The sequence below is a fragment of the Glycine max genome, chromosome 13, assembly GCF_000004515.6.
Source record: "Glycine max cultivar Williams 82 chromosome 13, Glycine_max_v4.0, whole genome shotgun sequence".
Classification (NCBI taxonomy): domain Eukaryota; kingdom Viridiplantae; phylum Streptophyta; class Magnoliopsida; order Fabales; family Fabaceae; genus Glycine; species Glycine max.
This window is the reverse complement of record NC_038249.2, coordinates 29570878-29594462: the sequence shown is the minus strand read 5'-3', so window position 1 is coordinate 29594462 and position 23585 is coordinate 29570878. Positions and strand designations below refer to the sequence as shown.

Sequence of the window (23585 nt, the reverse complement as noted above, 5' to 3'; positions counted from 1 at the left end):
TCCTTCATTAAAGAGAAGTTGGGATAAAAACAATTTTATGTTTTAAAAAATTAAAGCTAAAGCTAATTATTACATTTTAAGAGTATAGAAGTGAAGAAAATAAAAATTAAAGACTATTTACAAACAAATGAAAAAAAAAAAAGTAAAATAGTTAATTTGGTGATTTTTGTTTAAACTTCAGCTACATGAAAGTTGCTGTTTTTTTATACTAACCATTTATGTAAAGGGCCCAAACAAAAAGAAATAATATAAGAGAGCCAAGGCAATGTATTGTGCACTTTCATCATTATTGCATCGTATACTTCTTACTGCATTTTGTAATGGGCTTTCCTGGATGCGATGGGAGGTGCAGCATGGAATGGTGGAAGTGCAGAAAATAAATGCCAAGAGACAATGATGTTTCTAAGTTCCACGGTGAAGGCTAAAAAAAATAGTGCTACAAAAGTTGAGATATAGTTAGTCATGTAGTATTGAGAATCAAAATGATTAAATGAAAGAAATATCAAGGATTTCAATTGACGTAAGATTAACGCATTAAGTTCGAGACTGCAAAGATAAAGAGTGATTTACTACATGCAGCCAATGGTGCTTTTGGTTTGATTCATTAACTAAATGACATCATGCAAATTAATGAAATGCATTTCTGTTTAGTTTTAAGTTTTAAACTTTTATAATGCAACAAATTAAATTGCTTATTGCTTGTGGAGCTCTTCTAGTTAGATTTAATTTAGGGCCTAAAATCGCATTTAACAATTTCAAAGCTTTGCAATAAAAGAAAAATGAAATAAACACTTTTTTAGACGACAATTCTTTATAAAAAAAAATTGGGAACAAAATTCATCTGTTAAATATCTTATCTGACAAATAATTCAGACGTCTACACCCATGAATAAAATTTGGGTTTAGAAAATAATTATAGAGTATTTACATGGATTCAGATAGCTGAAGAGAGCCCCAAAGAAGTTAGAAGTATCATGAATTCACAGTTTTAGAAGAAAACAAATTTGAAATTTTAGAAATGTACTTGCATGATGTAAGCTCTGGAATTAATAAGTCAGTGAATTCCCGATAAAAGCAATGCCCATAATCCTGTTACAAATTTAGCTGTACATAAACTAATGTTTAAAACAATTTAGAATAAGCATGCATCTCCCAGGATAGCAAGTAGCTAATCTGCATCTCATTAACCACCTGCACTCAAGGACTTTCAAAGGCACCAGGAGGACATTGGTCATCGTGCAATGTATCTTTTCCATGGACACAAGAAAATTTGAGTTTGACGACCTTCACCAATTTCCTAGTCTCCTGATAATCAGCAAACATGACCAGTAAATAAAACAATGTATTTTGACAGAATTCAACTACAAGGTGGAGCACAATGATGTTCGAAATTGTTGCACGTAAAAAGGAATAGACAAAAGTAGTTAGTTTGTGAAAGAAAGTGGATGCATACATATGCAAAAGTAAATCTTATTGTATTAATCTGTTAATGCTTGGGATATAACATCTATTAGACTTTTGTAGATTTTTACTCAAAGTCATCCCTGATCTGTGTAAGTTAAGCCATCCTCCCCCATTAATATTAGGTGTCACTTATGCTACAATTTGATGCTATCTAGAGAGTAAAAATGTAAAACATTTCCAATAAACAAGATTGCAGTATAGGGATGAGTAACTATATGTAACAAGTAACTATTTGATTAGAAACAAGTAACTATATGTACCAGAGTACATACCTTATTCAAAGCTAGAATATTTGGAGGCATTCAGTGGCTGGAATTTCTGATGATACTTTTGACGTACAAACTATTACTCCCCCGATATTGATTAATCTTCAAAGTACAAACCAATTTGGAAATCCTGTACTAACATAGCTCCTGGTTGACAGCTCTTTCAATCTGATATCATAAATGCATTTCAATAATTAGATGAGAAGAATGGACATTAGTAGATTTTAAGAATCTAAGATGAATAAAACAAAAGATAAAATGTTGCTTCATTTAAGATTCTTTATAGTTTCTTCGAAGTTAAGGAAACATTTGAAAACAGAAAGCTACACAATATGTTATTAGGTTAAATTATGCAGTGGGTTCCTAAATTATTTTGGAATTTTCAAGTCCCTAAACTAAAATAGTAGGTGCCTCTGGTTATTAATCTCGCAGATTGAAACTGCCAGAAAATGACAGTTTATGGTAATTTTAAAAATCTTAGGGACTCGATTTAAAAACTTACATGATCAGGGAGCTAATTATTATTTTTTTAGTTTAGAAACCTACCTGAAAATTTTAAAATAAGATAGGGACCCACTGAATAATTTAACCATGTAATTAACAGAAAAACCGATACGTGGAAAAGTAACATGAGAACATCAAGCAAAAAAAGATGACAAGAGACAGAAAATGAAGCCCAACCCACATCATAGGAAGCTCTGCAAAGCAAGACTGAGTTTTCAATGCATAGTATGATTTTTGAATGCCTTTTCATATTTAATATAAGCAATATCATATTTCAAAAGCTACAAAGATACCGCCGAGAATTAGCACCTGATGAATAGCTACAAAGTTATTATTTTAAAATTATCATTTTTTTATCTCTCTACCTATTTTGACTCTCATTAATGTTTATAGAAAAAATAATTAAGTAAAAATATACAGAAAAAAATAATTAATACATCTAAAAATTAAAAAATAATCTTATAAAAAAAGACAAATAAATTGTTATAAATAATCTTATAATTCGAATCTGAGGAAGTATTAGATATAAAAGAAAAAAAAAAGCTGATGCGTTAAGAAGCATGTAGAAGTTTGACGATAATTCTTAAACATCAACATCATTACCTAATAACGACACGCGTTTAATGTGAGCAATCTTTGGCCAGTCTTCGCCTTCGGGTTCCCGGCAACGTTGTTTGAGCAACTGACAGTCCCCCCAAATCCACAAAGTTGAAATGGATTTGGGCAGACCCTCCTCTGGTAAGCATTCGAGCCTGGGGCAGCCAACAAGACTCAATTCCTTGAGAGAGGAGAGGTGGCAGAGACCTTTGTAGTCCAGTCTTTTTAGATCTGGACAGTTCCTGATCTCTAGAGTAAGAAGAGAGTGTGGCAGTACACCTTCCTCAGGAAGACACTCAACATCCACTCCTCCAATAGATAATCTTTCTAGAGAGTGATTGCCTCCCAAGGCAGTTTTCAATAAGGACATAAGTTTGTAACTACCATAGAGACCCATACTTTTTAAATTTGATGGCAAACCTCCTTCGGGAAACATTTCAACTTTTGGACAATCCTCTATCCACAGATCATCAAGAGATGGAAGGAGGACATGCATTCCTTCAGGCAATGATTCTAATTGGGGGCACGATCCGACACACAGAGTCTGGAGATGATTATGAGCCTGCCCCTGTGAAATCCTCTTTAGATTAGGCCACTTCCTGATATCAAGTCGCCTGAGTATTGGGAAGATATCTAAGTGAATGGTCGTTAGAGAGTCGCAGCCACCATTGATGTCCAAGCTTAGAAGGAAATCATAGCAACTGTGCATGGGAATATTGTTATTTGAACAAGAGTAATTGCGCCCAATCTGTTCGAGTAAGGCTGCCTCCACGTTGTGACCTTCAATGGTAAGCTCTTTCAAAGTTGTTAGATGATCAATTTGCAGCTCTCCACAGTCTACTAGGTATAATTGATGAATATCTGGGGCACTGAGAGCAGAAGGTACAAGTTGTTCGCACCCAGAAATCTTTAGATAATTTAAATGACATAGTTGCTCTGGCAAGTGCCCTTTCAGCTTGGGACAATCCTCTATAGAAAGACGTTGAAGACGTGGAAAAGCACCTGTCACACCTTTACATTCCCATTCTTCCCATTCCTTCATATTGAAGAACTTCAAAGATTCCAAGGATGTAAATGAACAAGAGCTACTCCCGAAAAAATCAGCATTAATACTCACGATCCCATCAAGCCCTCCAATTGAAAGCTCCTTCAGAAATGGCAAAAGTCCAAGGGGAGGCAAACATAGGAAATATTTACAGTTCATCAAGGTTAAGGACACCACATTACATAATGAATTATCCGATAACCAACTAGGAAATTGAGTACCACCGTAGTTCCGAATTGACAATTTCTCCAAATGTCTTGAAGGTTGCAGATTCTCAAGTACTTGTCTTTCTTTTATTGAATCATCAAGGTTCTGGTGCTCATTCCATTCTAACTCTAGATCCAGAAGATGAGTTTTATTTTTCAAATCTGCGGCCAATGCATCCAAGGGATTCACAATATTTTGCAGCTCCTCAATTGATAAGCTTCCATGAAGATTGAGTTCCCCTAGCTGTTGAATACTGCAGTTGTCGATGCCCTTTCCAACGTAAAACGAACTCAACACCTGAAGATTCTTCAGTTTTCCCATATGCATTGGCATCTTTCTCACTTCAGTGTACATAAATTCAAGACAGCGCAAATTGGTGAGTTTATGCAAATTTGAGGGTAGCTCCTCCAAATGGACACAAAAATTCAGCTTCAAGACTTGCAAGTTACAGAGAAAACACATTGAATCAGGTAGTTTTTTTATGGAAGTATAGGAAAGGTCTAACGAACGAAGATGGTTAAGATTGCCTACAGAGTCAGGCATCTCTTTAAGGTCACAAAGAGACAAAGATAAGATGCGTAAGAACTTAAACTTCGAGAACAACTCATCTACTAGTTTCCTACCACCCCAATTTATAAGTAGTAGAGGCTCAGTCATGGGCATAAATGTTCGTAGCCTTTGAGCATGATATAAACTCCCGTACCCATCAAAATATTGATCATTTTCAGTTACAAATGAAAAATGACGGACTTTTGATATGCTTTTTGGTTTATCAACTTGTAACCTGAAACAGATGTCCCCACAAACATATTTTGCCAAATCATTGAGAAGGTCATGCATGACAAAACACTCTTCTCTACTTGATCGTTGAAAGAAGGACCTTGATAATAGATCATTGAAGTATTGTTCACCAATTTCTTCTTGAGGATTACTCTGGGTAGAGCATTGTACAAAATTTTCAGCCACCCATAACTGAATTAAACCCTCCTTGTAAAACTCGTGATCTTTGGGGAATAAGGCACAATAAGCGAAACATCTCTTGAGATGAGAAGGAAGATGGAAATAGCTCAACAATAAAGCAGGGATGATTTTACTTTCTTCTTTTGGTAACTCCCATATCTTGCTTTTCAATACACCTTCCCATTGTGAAATAGATGGCTTTTTGTGTAAAAGACATCCAACTGTTTCTAAGGCTAGAGGCAACCCTTGGCACTTCTCAATTATCTTTATACCAATCTCCTTCAGCTCAGCATTCAACTTAGGATAATCATCTTGGAATGCATGCTGAGCGAAAACTTGCCAGCTGTGATCTTCTCGTAATTGCTTTAGTTCATGTACTTTGTTTGACTGCATGGTTGAAGCAACATTGTTACTGCGAGTCGTGACAAGAATTTTACTTCCCTTAGCCCCATATTTAAGAGGAGTTTGTAAAGCCTTCCATTGGTCTCGATCTTCGTTCCAAACATCATCCAGAACGAAAAGATATTTATTCCCCGACAACTTTTCTTTCAATCTTCCATGAACCATTTCTAGGTCGTCTCCACTGTCATCTTTGGATTTAGTGATTTTGTTAAGAATTGTTTTGCTTAACATCAAAACATCAAAATCATCCGAAACACAGATCCAGACTTTGATGTCAAATTTAGCCTCCTCTATCCTTGGGTTGTTATATACATGTTGGGCAAGAGTGGTCTTACCCATCCCACCCATTCCCACAATCGAAAGTATTGATATCTTGTTATGATTATCTGTGTCAGAAGTCAGCCAATTAAGGATCATATCTTTGTCATCATCTCTTCCATAAAAAACACTTTCAACCACCAAAGATGTGGATGGCAATTTCTGTGACACTTTACTACCTGATCCTGATCCAAACCCATCACCACCAACATTTTTCAAACGTAGAGTATCCTTTACATTTAAAAGAGAATCTAGTTCATCAAGGACATCTTTGATCATTGATTCAAAATTGCATACCTTGCTAGCACTGGTCTGGGATTCAGCTTTCAACTCAGTTTTGGTGAATTCGTAGTCTATTTCCTCCAACAGATCCTCGGTATTAAGCAACACGTCTCTGACCTCATCAAGCCATTCTTTCACATTTTTATCAGTGAACTGCTTTTGTTCTGCATCATCAAGCACAGCATTGACAGACATCAGCTTCCACTTCAACGTTTTCAGCAGCCTCCCATCGAGCTTTCTTCCACGAAAGTAATCCAAAACTTGATGAGAATCCAGCTTGTCAAACAGCACCTGAAGGACAGCACCAAAAAGAGCACCACCAAGGGTTTCTAGTACTGGCATGGTTGGAAAGAAAGTGGTTGAACCCAAAAGAAGAAAGGGTTGTGAAAATTGCAAGTAAGAAAGGGTAATGCAGATAGAGAAGGGTCAATAGTAAGAACAGGCAATGAAATATGTAGCAACTTTAGTGCTTTTAGTCAATTTGGGTGGCTAACTTAACAATAATTTGAGTCATAACGTTAACGTGCCGACAAAATCGTGAAAGGACCCTATTGGACAACTGAACAAAGAAGAGCAAACTCTCTTCACAATTATTAAAGACTAAACTTTTTTTTTTCTTTTTTCTTTTGGCATGTTATATTTTTAACAACTATTGTGTGACCCCACGGATTAATCACTTAATTTTACGAATATTTTTTATAAATTCTTTTTTAAACTTGTATTAAGAGCTTTTTATATCTAAAGTATGATATTTCTAATTAATTAATATTATTTATTATAGATATATAACTGATTATATATAGTAGACTATATTTTTAAATATAAGGTATAAGAGAAATTAAAATTAATTACCTATTAGATAAAATAGTAATTTAAATAATTATTGTGAAATAGTATTTCAAATAATGTATAGTAAGAGTTTTTAGTCATTATAAAAGAATGAAAAGAGTATATTATTATGAAACGAAATTTTGAACTATATTTGTTAAATTAAAATATTAATGTAAGCTATGTATGTCATGTCATACGGGAATTATATCCTGGTTTATAGATATCAAATAGATTCAAATATGATTTTATCGATGATAAATATATAATTTTTGTGTTTATTTTTTAATAAAATAATAATTCTATTTTTTATTTTTAATAAGTTAATAAATTTTGTATTTATTTTCTTATAAAATAAAATTCATTTATTATTAGTTAGGACTAAAAAAATTGGTTAATTTATTATGCAATAAACATAAAATTTGTTAATTTATCAAGAAATAAAACAAAATATGAATTGAGACTCGACGTAAAATAAAATTTATTAAAAAATAAATATAAAAATTAAATATTTATTAAAAATCAAAAAATATATTTAAACCTATCAAACACCTTATATACATGCAGATTTGTTTTATCTATGTACATCCTTGCTTTACTTATAATGAAAAATATTAAGCAAGTTTAATGCCTGAGTCAATTTTGATGGCTAACTTATCAATAAATAAACCCAAAGAAATCTAACATCTAATATGTATATGAGTCATCAGAAGGTGCCAACTGACCGAATTATGGAATAAAGATAATACATTCAACAAATATACAAATAATTAATAACTAACTTTGATCAAGTGGATTGGTTCTGAAAAACATTTCTAGAATCAAATATAAGATACGTATTTGAATTTCTTTGATTTATTGACATCTTCTAGTTTAACTAGCTTCACGAAATATTTAGGTAAATTTAGTGTGATGAATCTATTTATAATATATAAATTTGATATAAATATATTTTTATTCTTAATATATATTTAAATTCTATATTTGATTTTTAATAAAAAAAAATTTAATTGCCATAAATTCCTAATTTGAAACATTATATACAAGATTTTTATCGTTAGAAATGATTAAGTTCATATCACGTGGGATTAATTGTGAGATGTGAAATAATAATATGTCGTTTAACATAAGATCATATTTTAATTAAATTAAAACGAATAAAAGTAAAAGATTAACAACAATATTGTACTGAGGTTCTATTAAATTGCAATTTTTGTAGGTTCACATAATAATGTAGGTTCAGATAATGTGCGGAGCCCGTCCAATTTGCTTTATCTACTCCAATGAAATATTAGTAATTTTAGAGGTTTTAGTCAATTTGGGTGGCTCTACTTGAAGGTTTGATGGTAAAGCTGTTGATTCTTCCCGACAGCATAATAATGTGTGGCCCACATCAAATTTGCTTTACTTCCTTTATCTACTCCAACGAAATTTTGAATTATATTTTTAAAATTAAAATATTAATGTAAGCTATGCATGTCGTGCAGGAACTATATCCTGATTTATGGATAATGCTATAAAATATCAAATAGACTTAAATATACTTTTTAATTGTTAATAAATATATGATTTCCATGTTTTTTTAATAAATTTTTATTTTGCATTAAATTTTTAATAAAATAATTTTATTTTTAGTCATTATTTTTTTCTTTTATGTTAAATTAACAAATTTTATATTTATTTTCTGATGAAAAAAATTCTTTATTATTAATCAAGACTAAAATAAAATTGGCTAATTTATCAAAGAACAAAACTAAAATTCGTTAATGTATTAAAGACTAAAATAAAATATTAAGAACAAAATAAAATTTTATTAAAAATTCAAAGTAAAAGAAAATTTATAAAAAAAAGTAAACACAAAAATTAAATATTTATTAAATATTAAAAAATATATTTAAACCTATCAATAATTAGCAAATTTAGTATTTATTTCCAGGTTAAAAAAATCATTTATTATTAGTCGAGACTAAAATAAAATTGACTAATTTACCAAAAAAATAAACATAAAATTCGTTAATTTATTATATACTACAACAAAATATTAACAACAAAAAAAAATTATTATTTCATTAAATACTCAAAGTAAAACAAAATTTATAAAAAAAATAACCACAAAAACCAAATATTTATTAAACATTAAAAAACATATTTAAACCTATCACATATCTTATATGCATGCAGATTTGTTTCATTTATGTAAATCCTTGATTTACTCTGCTTATTGACTTTAATAAAAATGCAGATTTGTTTTATTTATGTATATCCTTGATTTACTCTGCTTATTGACTTTAATAAAAAATATTAAGCAACTTTAGTGCGTGAGTCAATTTCGATGGTTAACTTATCAATAAATAAACCCAAGGAACCTAACATCTAACATGTATATGAGCCATATGGAATGAAGAGAATACATTCAATAAATATACAAATAATAACTAACTCTAATCAAGTGGTTTGGTTATGGAAAATGTTTGCAGAATCAAGTATAAGATATGCATTTGGATTTCTTTGATTTATTGACATCTTTTCGTTTAGCTGGCTTCATGAAATATTTAAGCAAATTTAATGTGATCAATCTATTTCTAATATATAAATTTAACTTAAATATATTTTTTATTTCTAATAAATTTTACATTTGATTCATAATAAAAAAAATTATTATGATGCGTCTCTAATATTTGAAATATTTTGTAAGAGATTCTTATCAAAATATAGAATTATAGTCTAACAATAATGACAATAACAATCTTATCATAATGTTACAAAATAAGAGTATTTAACATTTTAGAATTATAGTACTTAGCATTAAACAATGTAATTATTAAGTAAGGACTATTGGATATGATCTCTGACAGACGGCAACACCCATAACATTAAACCAGAAGATAACTTTGGCTAATGTGGTACAAATAAAAACTCTAACCAAAAAGACCTAATTACATTGATAAACAACCAGCCGCCCAAAAAACAAGTCTCCAATGATGGTTTCAAAATTTTCACTTATGAACCCTTACTACTTCTTAGGTGTTTCTTATTGTCCAACAGGAAGGCTACTGACTTCTTGATACACACGATTCCTACTTTTGACTTTGCTTCTTGTCACTAGTTTAGGTGGTTTAACAACTTTGACCTTGTCCACAACCCTTGTATCTCCTACTTGTTGATCAACCTAAAAATTAAAAGTTTATAAGTATTGAACATTGTTATATCAAGGAGAAGGGTTCAATCAAATAAGATTGTTAAATCAAATTAAAAAACAACCTTGTCAAGACTAGCAACAACATCAGATGTTGCTTGTGTTAGAAAAACCAATCTCGCACATAATTCAGTCAATCTTGTCGATTGCATTATTTTCCTTTGAATTACATTAGTAATAGTTTAACTTTTTCAGACTTTGGATCCCCTTAAGTGCTATTCATGTAACAGGTATTGATCTTTCAAATCACTTGACTTTTTTGTTAGTTATTGCCTCGCCCAAAAAAAAAAATTCCCTACAAATATAAACTAACAAAATTAATGTCACATACAACATAATGTTCATCATCACTTGAAATCTCACCAAGTTGGTGAACTTTCTAATCCTCAAAGACATGTGTAACAGGTTGTGATTAAGAACTTGGTGGTGGTGCAGACTTGGCACTTTTGACAATTTTTTATAAAGCTTATGGCTTAGGTGTTGGTTGTGCACTTTTGATAGTCTTTGATGAAGCTTGTGCTTAAGGTCCTAACTTTGCACGCTTGATAGTATTTGATGAAGCTTGTGCATAAAGTCTTGACTTTGCACGTTTGGAAATGTTTGATCAAGCTTGTGGCATAGGTACTGGTTGTGCACTTTTGATAGGCTTTTTAAGAAGATTGTCCTTCAGATGTTGGCTTTGCACCTTTGGTAGTCTTTGAAGAAGCTTGTGGTTGTGGGGTTTATTTTGCCATTTTCACTATCTTTGAAGAAACTTGTGTTTGAGGTGCTTGTTTCCTTTTATTCAGCTGACCAACATTTGGTTGAATTCCCTGAAACAATAATGTTAATAAGTACCATTTTAAGTAATTAACATATAAAAGATGTTAACTAATGTAAATACAAATTAGAGACTTGTCAAGTTATTTTCCTCATTAGTTGTTGCATCACTGTCAATCTCCAATTGTTGAGGGATAAGTTCTTTCTCAGCTTGTTGTGAATAAATAACAGGTGTTGTGTTGTTATTCCTAGCAATTGTGTTGTCAACAACTATGTTATTGTGCTCAACATTGTCTTCATTTTATGGTTCTCCATCAACTAGTGGAGGCAAATCACACTTTCTCTCATTGTGGTTAATTTTCCCACATCTTCTATGTTGATACTTGCTTGTTGTTTTTTCCTCAATTTAGTGGGATTGAGATTCTCATAAGGTTCCTTTCCCCTTAGTTTTTAGGTCTAGTTGGACCCCTCTTATGCTCAAGCGGAAAAATATAACTAACATTTTTAACATTTTTCCACAACATTTGGTCATTCATAGCAAACATCTCATGTGAATAACACACATAAAAAAAATTAACCCCAAACTAAAAATTATTCTAATCAATAACACGACTATCATGTATTCCCCACCACACACTGACAAAACAAACCAACAAAAATATAGAATAAACAATACAAACACAATAAAGAAGACTTAACGATGTACATGTCTGGACCACTTTCTTCACTTTTGGAACCACAAGCTTTAAAACCAAAATCTTCCACTAATCGCACGAAACCCTAACCCCAAAAATGCGTGAACAACAACCATGAAAACGAAGACCAAACGTCGCACCCACACATCGTTAGAACAGACCCTCCACAATAGCAAGGATGAAGCAAATCGTTAACCCTAATCCCATTTTATTGTGAACATTGATGAAGTGTGTGAGAAGAAGAGACGAAATCGTGTTTGTGTTTTGAAGCAAAGCACAATGCTCTTTCTATCTTAGTAAAATGACGTCATAACATTATTCTCCCTCCCTCTTAATTTAAATTTTGATCCTAAACAATATTTGCTGATTATTTTTTAAAAATAAAAAATACATTTTACATGGAATCTCAACTCAGACATAAAATACACGTGAGTAGCTTGCTGACTTGTATAGTTAATGACCACATCAATAGATAATGGATACCTTCTAAAGGCACGAATCTCACAATTTTTTTTTCAAATATTATAAACGTATCGCAAAAGAAAAATTTATAAGAGACCAAATATAAAATTGAAATATATATCAAAGATAAAAAATATATTTAAGTCTATAAATTTTGAGATACAAAACCACATATTGTCATGTCAACATACTAATTTCCGCCACATCAGGTCCAATTACTCTTATGTTAATATATGATGAATTCTACATTCCATTATTTGTTTCATCTATAATTTCACTCTTATTTTTCCAAATTGTAAATTCTCATAAGAAGTCACAGGTGATAATAATTCCTTTTGTTTTGTTTGTAAATTGTAATTTCACTTATTTCTCCCATTTTTCCGAATCACATCTCAAAGTGCACAAACTCTCAATCTACCGTATGCCATTTCACAAGTTTGGTTTCCATCTCCTGTTCAATTAGCACCATTGCAATGCTACCCACAACCTCTTATTTTACATATGACACCATCCCACAAACACATGCAGATAGATGTTGTATTGTGGTTGAATATCATGAATGACTGAAATCTTTTTTCTTTTGAGTTTTTACTCCTTATGTTGTGAACATTGAATCACAACACCTTCATGTACTACTCTTAAAAAAAACAGCTTCACTCATTATGCCTCTTATGTTAATAGACAATTGAGTAATAAAAATATTGGAGATAAGTGGTTTTATATATGTTCCTCTTCAATTTTTACATCCCCTTTCTCTTCATAGTTCATACCAATTATTAGTTATATTCATTTTTAATTTAGTCCCTGTCTAATTGTCTATTATCAGTCTGCTCCTTCTAAATTCCTCTAATTTAACATGTTATTTTATGGATTGCTCGATAAAGAAAGATTTATTTTTCATCGAGTAGAGCTAAATTATGCAATCTTTTCTAAGCGATTAAGAACTGAACTATCCCTATTGAAGTTCAAATGTCAATTGATGTCATCATTATGATTCTTGTCATGTTGTTTGCATTTGAAGTAATATTGGTATGTTTAATTTTTATAGATAGATAATATTGGTATATTATATATGCATTCGTCTTTTAAATTTAGATATATTTTAATTATTAATTGAGTTAAATTCATATATATATATATATAGAGGATATCATACATTAAAGAGAATGTTAGTGAAATTAAAGTATGTATTGTATATTTTAATTTGAAATTTAAAGACAAACATTTGCACCATGATGAATTGTGACAATCATGATGAAAATTTGTATTAAGTAACTAACAATTTAAAATTTAAATCTTAAAAAAATTGTAATCTATAGTTTTAAATTTTATTTAATTAACATTTATTATTAATGATTAATTTGTAATTAATTATTATTGACTATAATTTAATTGGTAAAAGAATAAAGGCAAACATTTGTTAGTATGATCATTTATAACATCAATGGACCATATGAGTTCAAAATGTTTGAGAAAATTAACAAATAAAAAATAAAGTAAAATCTAATAATAATAATAATAATGTACATTTAAAAATAGATGTTTTTAATACTTGTAAGCAACATATTGTTAAAAAAAACTTGTACGGAACTAAATTTGATATATTTTCTGCATTATTTTCTATGTCAAATAATTAGAGCCAAGTATAACATTTTACATTATAATATTATCAAATATCAAAATTTAAAACTTATATATGTGATATCCAAGTATGTAGAATGACTTGAGTAATGTGATATGTAGCTAAATTATTGCCAACTAAGAAGAAGAGGGAGTATGAAAAAAAAATGGTCAGTGATTTTACATAATTTACCTTCATAGTCCTTTAGTGAAGCTAAATCACATAAATTGCTACAATACTTCTTGCATTTCATACACAAAACTTATCTCTTCTGTTATAAAAATAACAATAAAAGTAATTTCTCTATTGGGAAAAAGAAACAATTAAATCATCCATGCAACGCCTGGGTTTAAATCTAGTTAGTCAAATTTTGTGGCTAACTCATTAATAAATAAACCCAAGGTATTGAGATCTAACATTGCATATATATTTAAGCCATGACAACGTGTTTACTGACAATAATTCAGACAACTCAACAAAGCATGGCAAACCCAGATCTAATTAAACAAATGACTTACATTATTTTTATTTTCGTTTCTATCCCCTTTTTTCATGTCCTCGTATTTTTATCTAATCTTTTTGCATTTGACATAGTCTATGTGATTCAATTATCATTGTAATAAGTCTATTTCTTTATTTCTATGGTGACTGTGTTCAATCTGTCCATTATTCTATTTTTTTATATTTTGATAAAGTTAAAGGTAAAAAAATAAAAAAAGATAAAAGAAAAACATAATATTATTTTAAATAATGTTCAAAATAAACAAATAAATTTTTACATGAATATATTAATTTTTGTATAACTAATGTCAGTAATTTATTACATAATTGGTTGGTTATAACCGAACACCACACACGGAAGCAAAAAACACAGTTGTCGCACAAGCAAAGAACAGAATCACAAAGTTGGAAAAGCAAACCAAACAAAATCGAAATCAATGCAGAAGCATCTTGTGATGAACTCAAGGAAAAAAAAAACACTATCATGGGTGGTGAAGGAAGAAAAAGAAGGGTGTTGTAGGATATTGGGAATCTCGTGGGTAAACAAGGTCATGGAAATGGAATTAATGTGTATAAACCTAAAGTGATTGTGATTGAGTAGATAATAAAAAAAAAATGAACGCACTAACCGAACAATTATGGGTGTATATGGGTGTATGGTGGTATTGCTGTGATACCATGATAAAATTCAAGATAAAAAGATGAAAAAAAATAAAAAAGAAAAATTGAATATTATCTTAGATGATATTCAAAGTGAACAAATTAATTTTTACATGAATACATTAATTCTTATATAACTAATGTTAGTAATTTGTTACATAATTAGTTAGAAAAATAACTAATTAGATTAACTTGTAACTCACTAAACTAATAATTAACTTATAACTAATTAATATGAATCATCTATATTGGTCTATAACTCATATTTGCAAGCTCAAAGTTAATTATGAACCATAATTGTTTTTAACAAAAATAGTTTGAGTTATTTCTTTTAACAAGAATGGTTCCTAGCCAGTAGAGATTGATTTGGAAGTGTAAAACTGAAATGTTGGAACGCCCACATTCAATTCAAACTTTCTGATTTGTCCTATTAACAAAATAGCCATAAACCAGACTTATTATACAGACTGTGTAGTCTTAACCATCCCGCCCATACCCATAATTGAAAGTATTGATAGCTGGCTACAATTGTAAGTGTCAGTTGTCATCCAATTAAAGATAATTTCTGTCATTATCTCTTCCATAAATGACACTTTCATCCACCAAAGATGTTGATGCCAATTTCTGTGACACTTTACTACTTGATCCAACCCCAAGACCACTAGCCTGTTTCAAACCAAGATCACCCTTTTGGCTCGAGAGAAATTCAAGATCAGCAAGGACTTGTTTCATTCTTGATTCAATTTTCCTACTAAATGAACTGAAAGATGTTTTGAAGAAATTCGATACCTGGTTTACAGGTTTGAGATTCAGATTCATTCTCCACAACCCATTTGTTGATTTCATAGTCTATTTCATCCAACAAATCTTGAATTTTAATTTAAAAATAATAGATCGAAAGAGATGAATGGTTAAAAAATTAGAGTGGTGGATTGAAATAATCTATTTTTTTAGTTTCTTAAATTATATTTTAAATTAAAAATATATTATTTGAAAGGAACAAAAAAATTATAAATTAAATTAAAATAAGACATCTAACTCAATAAAAAATAAATAATAATTCTAAAAAAATATTATGTGAAATTCCTAAAACCACTTTCCTTAAAAATTGCTCAAATCATTCAAATTTATATTAAGAATCATATATAAAAATTAAAATTATTTGCAGGAAAAAATAAAACAAAAAAAAATATCAACTGTAAGTCTGTACGAGACTTTAAAAACTAAAATAAAAAAGTCAAAACAAAAATAATGAAAACGAGAGTGAAGCAGCTAAGAGGGGAAGAGCGATGGAAGGTGGGTACGGAAACCGTGGTTCCTCTTTCTCCCAATCACGTCGTGGTCGAGGTCGCGGTCGCGGTCAAAGATTTCCTTCGAATCAATCCAAAGTTTCAAGTTTTGCCGAAAGGGGCACTCCTTCTTCTAGTAGTGCCAACAGAGCTTCTGCCTCTGTTATCAGTAACACGCTAGAAGACGACGCACAACCATCTTCCAATTTTGTTGGAACATGTCCTTACATGTGCCCAGGTAAACACTTTTTTGTTTTTTTTGGTCTTAACCTAAGGATAAAGAGATCTTATTAATCCCGAGTTCGGCTCCGGCCGAAAGGTAATTAAAGTCTGGCCCGCTAAGGATCGAACTCGGATAGTACAAGAAAGATGTAACCTTAACTTCATCACATTAATTATTTGTGTCCAATCACTTGATTAGCTAAACATTCTAATAATAATATCTAATGTATGGAAATGAAATCAATTCATGTTAGCAAGTTGCAATGCTGGATTTTATATCATGACGCATCCTTTCGGTGGGATTGCTAAAGAATGAGAGAATGTTTGTGGTTGCTATCAATAGGGATTGGGCGTAGCAAAAGAGGTTAGTTAATTTATGCAAAATCAATTTTAGACTCAGAATCAATTATTTAACGTGAAACCAAACACGCACTTAGTGTCCGATTGTGCCTCGATCAGAATTATATCTGAAGTAGAATATCTGAGGGAAACCGAGAGAGAGTGGGATTGCTGTCAATGTAATAATTTTTTTGTCAGTTATTGTCAATTGAATTATGAGGTCAATGAAGGAAATATCATTAAATGGTTTCCTTTTGGGTGCTAAATCCTTTCTGATGTATACTGAAGATACTAGGTTAGTATATGAGGTAACAATGTTTGTGCTGGTGAAGCTAAGGCGGCAGAAAGAAAATGATGCAAACTGCAAAGGAATCGGTCAAGAGTGCTGATGTGAAGAAGCTGTTTTGTTTGATGATTATTGTGGTTCTGTTGTTCTTTTTTTATCAGCAAATGTTAGTTTGTTAGAATGTTAGTTTTATTTGTAGATTGGATTGAACCCGTGACCTTTCGCCTCTTCCCTTCTTCCTTAACCATCCAACCAACCTTATATCTTTGATTGTATTATTTTATATTTATATTGCATTGGTGTCTGGTGAGCTGATGCAGTTTTAAGGACACTTATTCACAAGGTTATGGTTGCGATTACTAATGTGGCTGAAAATTGTAAGTGAATGTGGCTCATGCAGTCCAATTGCGAAAGGGAGAAGGGATAGAAGGGAGTTGCATTTTGTTTTGTATCACTTGAGAACTGAGCTTTATCTCTGTTCATTTTCATAAAAGAAACAAAATTATTCTCTTTCTTTTCTCTATTTTTGTTGGGGAATTCAAGGGAAGGAAATACTAGGGAGATTTGCACCAATGGACCATGACCCACCACATAAGGGTCAGGTTTGTGGGTCTTCTCACTTATATGGTGGTCAACTTTTTCACGTTTGTCTGATGTAGGACTTCACCTCATACTTGTAACCCAACAATCTCTCCCTCAAGTATGAGTCTCTTTCACATGGTAGTCTTCCCCTCGAGCGGAAGTCATTATCATCTACATCAGGGAGATTTACACCAATGAACCACGAGCCACCACATAAGGGAACTTGACACCACACTTTAACCCAAAACTTTAAGGCTTAGGTTTATGGGTTTTCTCCTCACTTATATGATGCTCAACTTTTTCACTTTTACTCGATGTGGGACTTCACCTCACACTTGTAACTCTACAATTTTCACTCTGGGTTCCTAACAATATGGAATGTAAATTTAGCGAAATTTGAATTAATCTCGGCTCAGAAGGGAAAATTGGAGATCATGTTGGTGTTACTTGAGATTGAAAGATGCTGCTCAAGCTTAAAGGAAAATTTTATGTCGCAACCATATGGTTACAAATGCTTTATTGTATTGATTTTTAGCTGAGTATCACAGAGATGAAAATGCTGCAATTTTAAGAATGAATGTATTAGAGGGAGAGTAAGAGTAGCATCTAGTCATCTATTGAGGAAAACATGATAGAATAGCATCTAATATTTTTTGTTCATGTGAGAAGAAGACCATTAAAAGCATTGCTAAAAAGAGTTAATTAGATGGAGGATAACCCGATAGTTAGAGGTAGAGAAAAACCAAGAAAAACTGTGAGAGAAACCATTAAAAAGGACTGAAATTTCAATGACTTGGCTTTTGAGAAAACACAATGGTGTGATTTCTCATTTGATCTATGTGGCTAACTGCATTGTAGTTAGAATAGGAAAATACTTTTGCTGACTGTTTTAGCTTTGTTGACTCATGGTAACATAAACTTTTCTCTGTAAATTATTAAGACACCACCCATTTCAACTAAATTCATTTATTTATTATATATCTACCTGAAACTTCTATTTTCAATTTTTTTAACTTTATCCACAGAAAGAGAGAGGATCCAGCGTGAAAAACTGCGAGATTTGGCAATTTTTGAGAGGCTACATGGAAATCCTGGAAAATCATCCCCAGCTCTTGCTGTCAAGAAGGTATGGCCAAAGTACTCTCCCATATTATCTGGTATTTACCTTATTGGGTGTGATTGTGTCTAGTTTAAGAAGGATGTACTCTCAAGCACCATGCTAATTTTACTTTTCATCTACTTTTGACAACCGTGCAATTAAAGGTATTGTAAAACTTTTGTTGTGTGAATAAATTGATTATACCAATGTTGTCATTTCTACTTGAATTTGATGTTTCCCATTCAAAATTATGTCCTGGGGGTCATTACATGGTTCAAGTTTGATTAATTCAATTATCATAATTTTTAGAAGTTCATAAGTTGTAGGCTGAAACTGCTGTGTATTTCTTTGTATGTTTAATTATATAATCTGTTATATAGTACCAAATTAATGTCTATTGTTTCATTGTCTTGTCTATTCTTTATTAACTTGTAGCTTAATGCCTGATTAAGGATAGCAAGCTGTATTGTGATATAGAGTATGTTTTTGAAAGATATTTATCATGGTGCATTATAATGTGAATTTTATAAAGTATGTTACTTATTTGCTGTCCCTTTACTTCCTTTAAGATTATATTTTCTGCATTCGGCATAGATGCATGGTTTTATGGCATATAAATTGCTTTTGTTTAGGAACACCTCTGTTCTTACTTATTAAAAATCTATTAGTTTCAGAGTTTTTCATCTTCCATTTTATTTTTCAGTTTTGCAGAACTATATCCACCAAATATGTTCAAGCATCAGATATGCGGCCTATTACTGTTTTGGAAGACACTTTAAATTACCTTTTGAGTTTGCTGGAATCTAAAGAGCATTTGTTTGAAGTAGTTCATGACTTTGTCTTCGATAGAACGAGGTCCATACGCCAAGATATTACCATGCAAAATATTGTAAACAAGAAAGCAATTTACATGTATGAGGGAATGGTATAATTTTCTGTCTCAATTTTCTTTGATTTGTACACTTTATTCTTTTCTCTTAGAACTGCATTAGAGTAGATGATTTAAGTTGCATTTCTGATACTTGATTTGCAACTTAAGGTTTAGCTAAAGTGCTAAACTTTGAAGGTCCATTTATCTCATATTCACAAGTTATGTTTAACACATTAGACGATTATCTATAAAACAAAATGTTCAATGCAAGTGCTTAATTCTAAATACTAGTCCTAGACTCCAAACTTGGGGACTAATTGCATCTACTTCTCCGTATGAAAAAAATATGAACCTTACTGGGTTAATAAATCAATTCAAATTGACAAAAATTGCCTGCGAAAGTTTAAGTGGTTCGACCCTCAAAAGACATTAACTTCCACAGTGGTTCCATGTGACATCAATGTCTTTTTTCTTTGATCCATTGTACACCACCAAAAAGGGACAAGGGTGCAGCACTGTGGAAGGAAACAAAGCACAAAAATCACCATGGGTTGGGGGATACGCGTAAAAATAAAGAGGCAGAGTATGGGGACCAGCTCTAAGCCTTTAATCTAGGTCTTTAAACAAGAAAAACAGGATTGGAATTTAGTGCCTGACTCTAACAGGATTGCTTCCTAAAGAGTATATCTGTCAGAAACCCAAAAAAAGTCAAGTTGGATAGTATGATCAGATAGTATTGTATGCTTTCTGAAGCATGCATTTACAAGCTATGGAATTCAAATAATGAGCTGAACAATATATTTAATCATGCAGGTCAAATTCCATGTTGTATCTCATTACAAGCTTTGGTGTTCTATGTCTGATCCAAACACTGCATCGTTGCATCATCTCAATATGGAACAGCTCACAAAGACATTGGCTTCTTTGTTCAATCTGTACGAAGCAAATCAAAATTCAAATCATGTGCATGAGAATGAAGCTGAGTTCCATTCATTATATGTGCTGCTTCATCTTGGTTCTTACAGCCAACCGATGGTTAATCTCTACATCATTGGTGTGATTAATTATGTTTCTCTTTTCATGTTAAGCCTTGTTGCAACTTAAGTTATGAAATGTAGCTATTTCTAATGCACAGGGGGAGCCACTTTCTTTGTGGTTTCAACGTGTATCAACTCCAGTATTGAAGTCAAAAGAAATGTGTTTTGCTAGGAGAATCTTACGGTAACGTTTCTTGTAATTTTTTTTACCATGAATCAATTATTTCAAAACCTTAAGTCAAACAGATGAATGATTTAATATTATATCTCTAACATGCCACCTTTCACTTGATTGCTTTGGGCTTAAAATATAGACAATGAACAGAACCACCTATCATGTCTGAAATTCAACTTTTTTTTAAAAAAAAGAAAAAATTGGACTAGATAGGATCAAATTCTTGATTACATAGACATAGAGGCTCTGATACTATATCATGAACCATCTGTCCCAAAAGCTTAAACTATTATAAATGGTTCTATAACATCATTAATATTCTTGATTTTAGTAATAAAACAGTTTTATTTTATCTTGTCATTTTTTCATATAACTGTATGCATGTCAATTATTGATATTGTCTTTTCTCTTGACAGATCATTTCGACTTGGTAATTATAAGGATTTCTTCTGTACTGCAGCAGCTCAGGCATCATATCTGCAGTTCTGCATTATGATGCCTTATATCAATGAAGTAATTACTGTAACTAGAGATTGTGTTATTTTCCTAACATTCTATAACTTATTTATTTGGGCATTCTTTTTGTGTCTAAGTTGATGCATGTCTACTTGCGTTGTGCTTGTTACTTTCGTCATATGTATTTTAACACAAATCATCTTTTGTCATTGTAATAGCTATTTTTAAGGATAAACTCAATAGGCTATGGCTAAAATATCAAAGATCTACAGAATAAATGAAATGCAAGGGAAGACATGGAACATTATATAGGGATCATCACTGTTTTACCAAAAATGTACTCTGGTTCATCTTATCTCCCATATTCCAAATAAATCAGATAAATATGCCAACAACTTAACTATTGCCAAAGCTAAGTAGCTAACATCTCAGACCAATCTCATCATCTCAACAATTCCAAACCACATTTGTGCACTCCACATGCATCAGCAATTAGTCTGTGCTGTAGGATTTTGTGCATATGTACCCTCACATGGAAGTTCAAGATCAAGGGATCAGTGTTTGAGGATCTTAATTACAGAAAGAACATATTATAAAATAAATACCTTCACCTTGCATCTCTTTCCCAGAAATTTCCACCTTTAATTTGTTATTTATAATTTATCTTACATTGTGAAGTGGGCTACATAGATCTATTGATGACATTGAGCTCTATAAGAAACCAAATTTTCAATACATTATGATATCCTTCATAGCATCTGTTCTACATTTATTGATAAGTGTTTTGCTTGTTTTTATGCTAAAAGGTTCGTGTGCTGGCTTTATCTTGCATAAATTTTGGTGGATACAAGCTTCATCCATATCCTCTGTTGGATCTTTCAAAACTCCTGTTCATAAAGGTATGGATTAACAATTGTATTTAAAGTTATTTCCCCAATTAAGTAAACAATGTAGGTTCTGTATGATACTTTTGTCATAAGGATCTCCCTTCTAATAAGTTAATCTTTTGGGATGAACTTATTATAGGCTTAAGGAACCAGAATCGTCCAAAGTAAAAGTCTCCCTATGTGGGCACCTAGAGTGTGACGTCATAAGTTGCAACTTTTGAGGGTGTTAGACTGTTAGGACAGCAAGGTAAAAGAATATTTTCTTGAAAGACTAAAGGGCAGTCAAAGTAGTTAGCAACAGTTATGGCTGTCACTGCCAGTGCGTTAAAGGAGGTTCAGTTAGATAAATAAGAGGAAACAAGGATAGAATGGACTATGGAGGCATTCAGTAAATTGTATTGAGTGTGAACAAAGTGCTAAGTTGCAAAAGGGGAAACCCTTTCTGAAGGGAAACCTCTTGGAGGAGGGTTTCTCTCCTTGGTTTGTTCAATTTCAGTCAACTAATGAAAACATTATTTTCTTTTCTCCATTTCCATGAGGGATTCCTAACACACTTCGGTCTGATATTATGATAGTGGAGCACTTATTGAGAACACTTTGGTCTGATATTATGATAGTGGAGCACTTATTGAGAAGGTCTACGTGGGAATGATAAGGGGCATGCAGGAAATAATTTTAACAGGATTATTAATAAAGAAAGAGGGGGGAATAGGGGAGTTAGTTATCAGTTGAGAAGTTGTTGAAGGGAGAGTCTTGGGACCTCCATGAATGACCCAAGGTATACAGTAAGAGAAATAAAGTCCCACACACTTTCTTCCGTTTTCTTTTGTATTTTCATTTTCATTCTTGTTACTCTTCTATCAACTGGTATTAGAGCTTTCCACCACGTCTTTCAGATGCAAACGAGTGGCAAACATGGTGGCATTATCATTGTAGTGTTCCCCTAGGACTAACCAAAGGGCTAATGCACAACTAGCTCACTTGGGTGCCTGGCAATAGAGTGTGGTGGGATGCTAGGATTCAATTGTAAGATATGGGTCTTGAGTCACATATTGACATTGGAAGTATGAGATTCTAGTGTGGGGTTTTATATGTCTTTAGGCTCTCCAACTACAACGGTTAGTTTGTGGTGTTGTTCCCCTGAGGTTCTTATCAGACTAGTTACATCCCATGTTGGATGAAATGAATAAGGAATTAAAACCTTGGAAATGTCAATGGAACTCTAGAAGGTAGACGATGCAGTTCTCAACTCTTAGAGATTAGGAATAGCATGGAGAGAATTGATGGCATCAAACAGTTCCATGGGCATTGGATGCGTAAGCAGGGTGTCAAGTTGAAAGATGAGGATACCCATGACAATGAGCATGTGGTGCATGATGGGGTTCTTCCTCCCATGCACAAACATGCTGAGGAGCATCCAATGAGAAGTGGGAAGGACTGCAATGGAGAGGAGTCTTGTTCTTGAGTGAGAAAGATTGAATTGGTCACATTCAAATGTAGTGACCTCTTGAGTTGGATAGGGCAGGCTGAAAATATATGAGGTGCATCAGACAAAACTGGCAAAGAAGGTAGAAC

At 32.1% G+C, this 23585-nt stretch overlaps 2 protein-coding genes across 3 annotated transcripts in view; one reads left to right on the top strand and one right to left on the bottom strand.

The window, feature by feature from the left end:
• Positions 1–23585, top strand: part of LOC100802804 (SAC3 family protein C) — a 47591-nt gene that overhangs the window by 20993 nt on the left and 3013 nt on the right. The window contains exons 1-7 of one of the 2 annotated variants that reach the window (XM_003542740.5): positions 16002–16294; positions 18511–18611; positions 19288–19509; positions 20269–20490; positions 20591–20676; positions 21084–21180; positions 21930–22022. In XM_003542740.5, coding sequence (XP_003542788.1) covers positions 16057–16294; positions 18511–18611; positions 19288–19509; positions 20269–20490; positions 20591–20676; positions 21084–21180; positions 21930–22022 — 1059 coding nt within the window. In that variant the 5' untranslated portion in view covers positions 16002–16056. Of the gene's footprint in view, positions 1–16001; positions 16295–18510; positions 18612–19287; positions 19510–20268; positions 20491–20590; positions 20677–21083; positions 21181–21929; positions 22023–23585 lie in introns of those variants that run through there. The other variant, XM_026125049.2, reaches the window with a different exon arrangement.
• LOC100811488 (putative disease resistance RPP13-like protein 1) lies at positions 891–6527 on the bottom strand. The gene is made up of 3 exons (XM_006594290.4): positions 2838–6527; positions 1737–1898; positions 891–1305 (listed from the first exon to the last, which is right to left on the bottom strand). The coding sequence occupies exons 1-2, from the start codon at positions 6385–6387 to the stop codon at positions 1894–1896; spliced, it is 3555 nt and encodes a 1184-aa protein (XP_006594353.1). The 5' UTR covers positions 6388–6527; the 3' UTR covers positions 891–1305; positions 1737–1893.

What these genes read in the sequence shown, in the direction of transcription:
- LOC100811488 (XM_006594290.4), bottom strand. Translation starts at nt 6,387, where the DNA reads ATGCCAGTACTAGAAACCCTTGGTGGTGCTCTTTTTGGTGCTGTCCTT.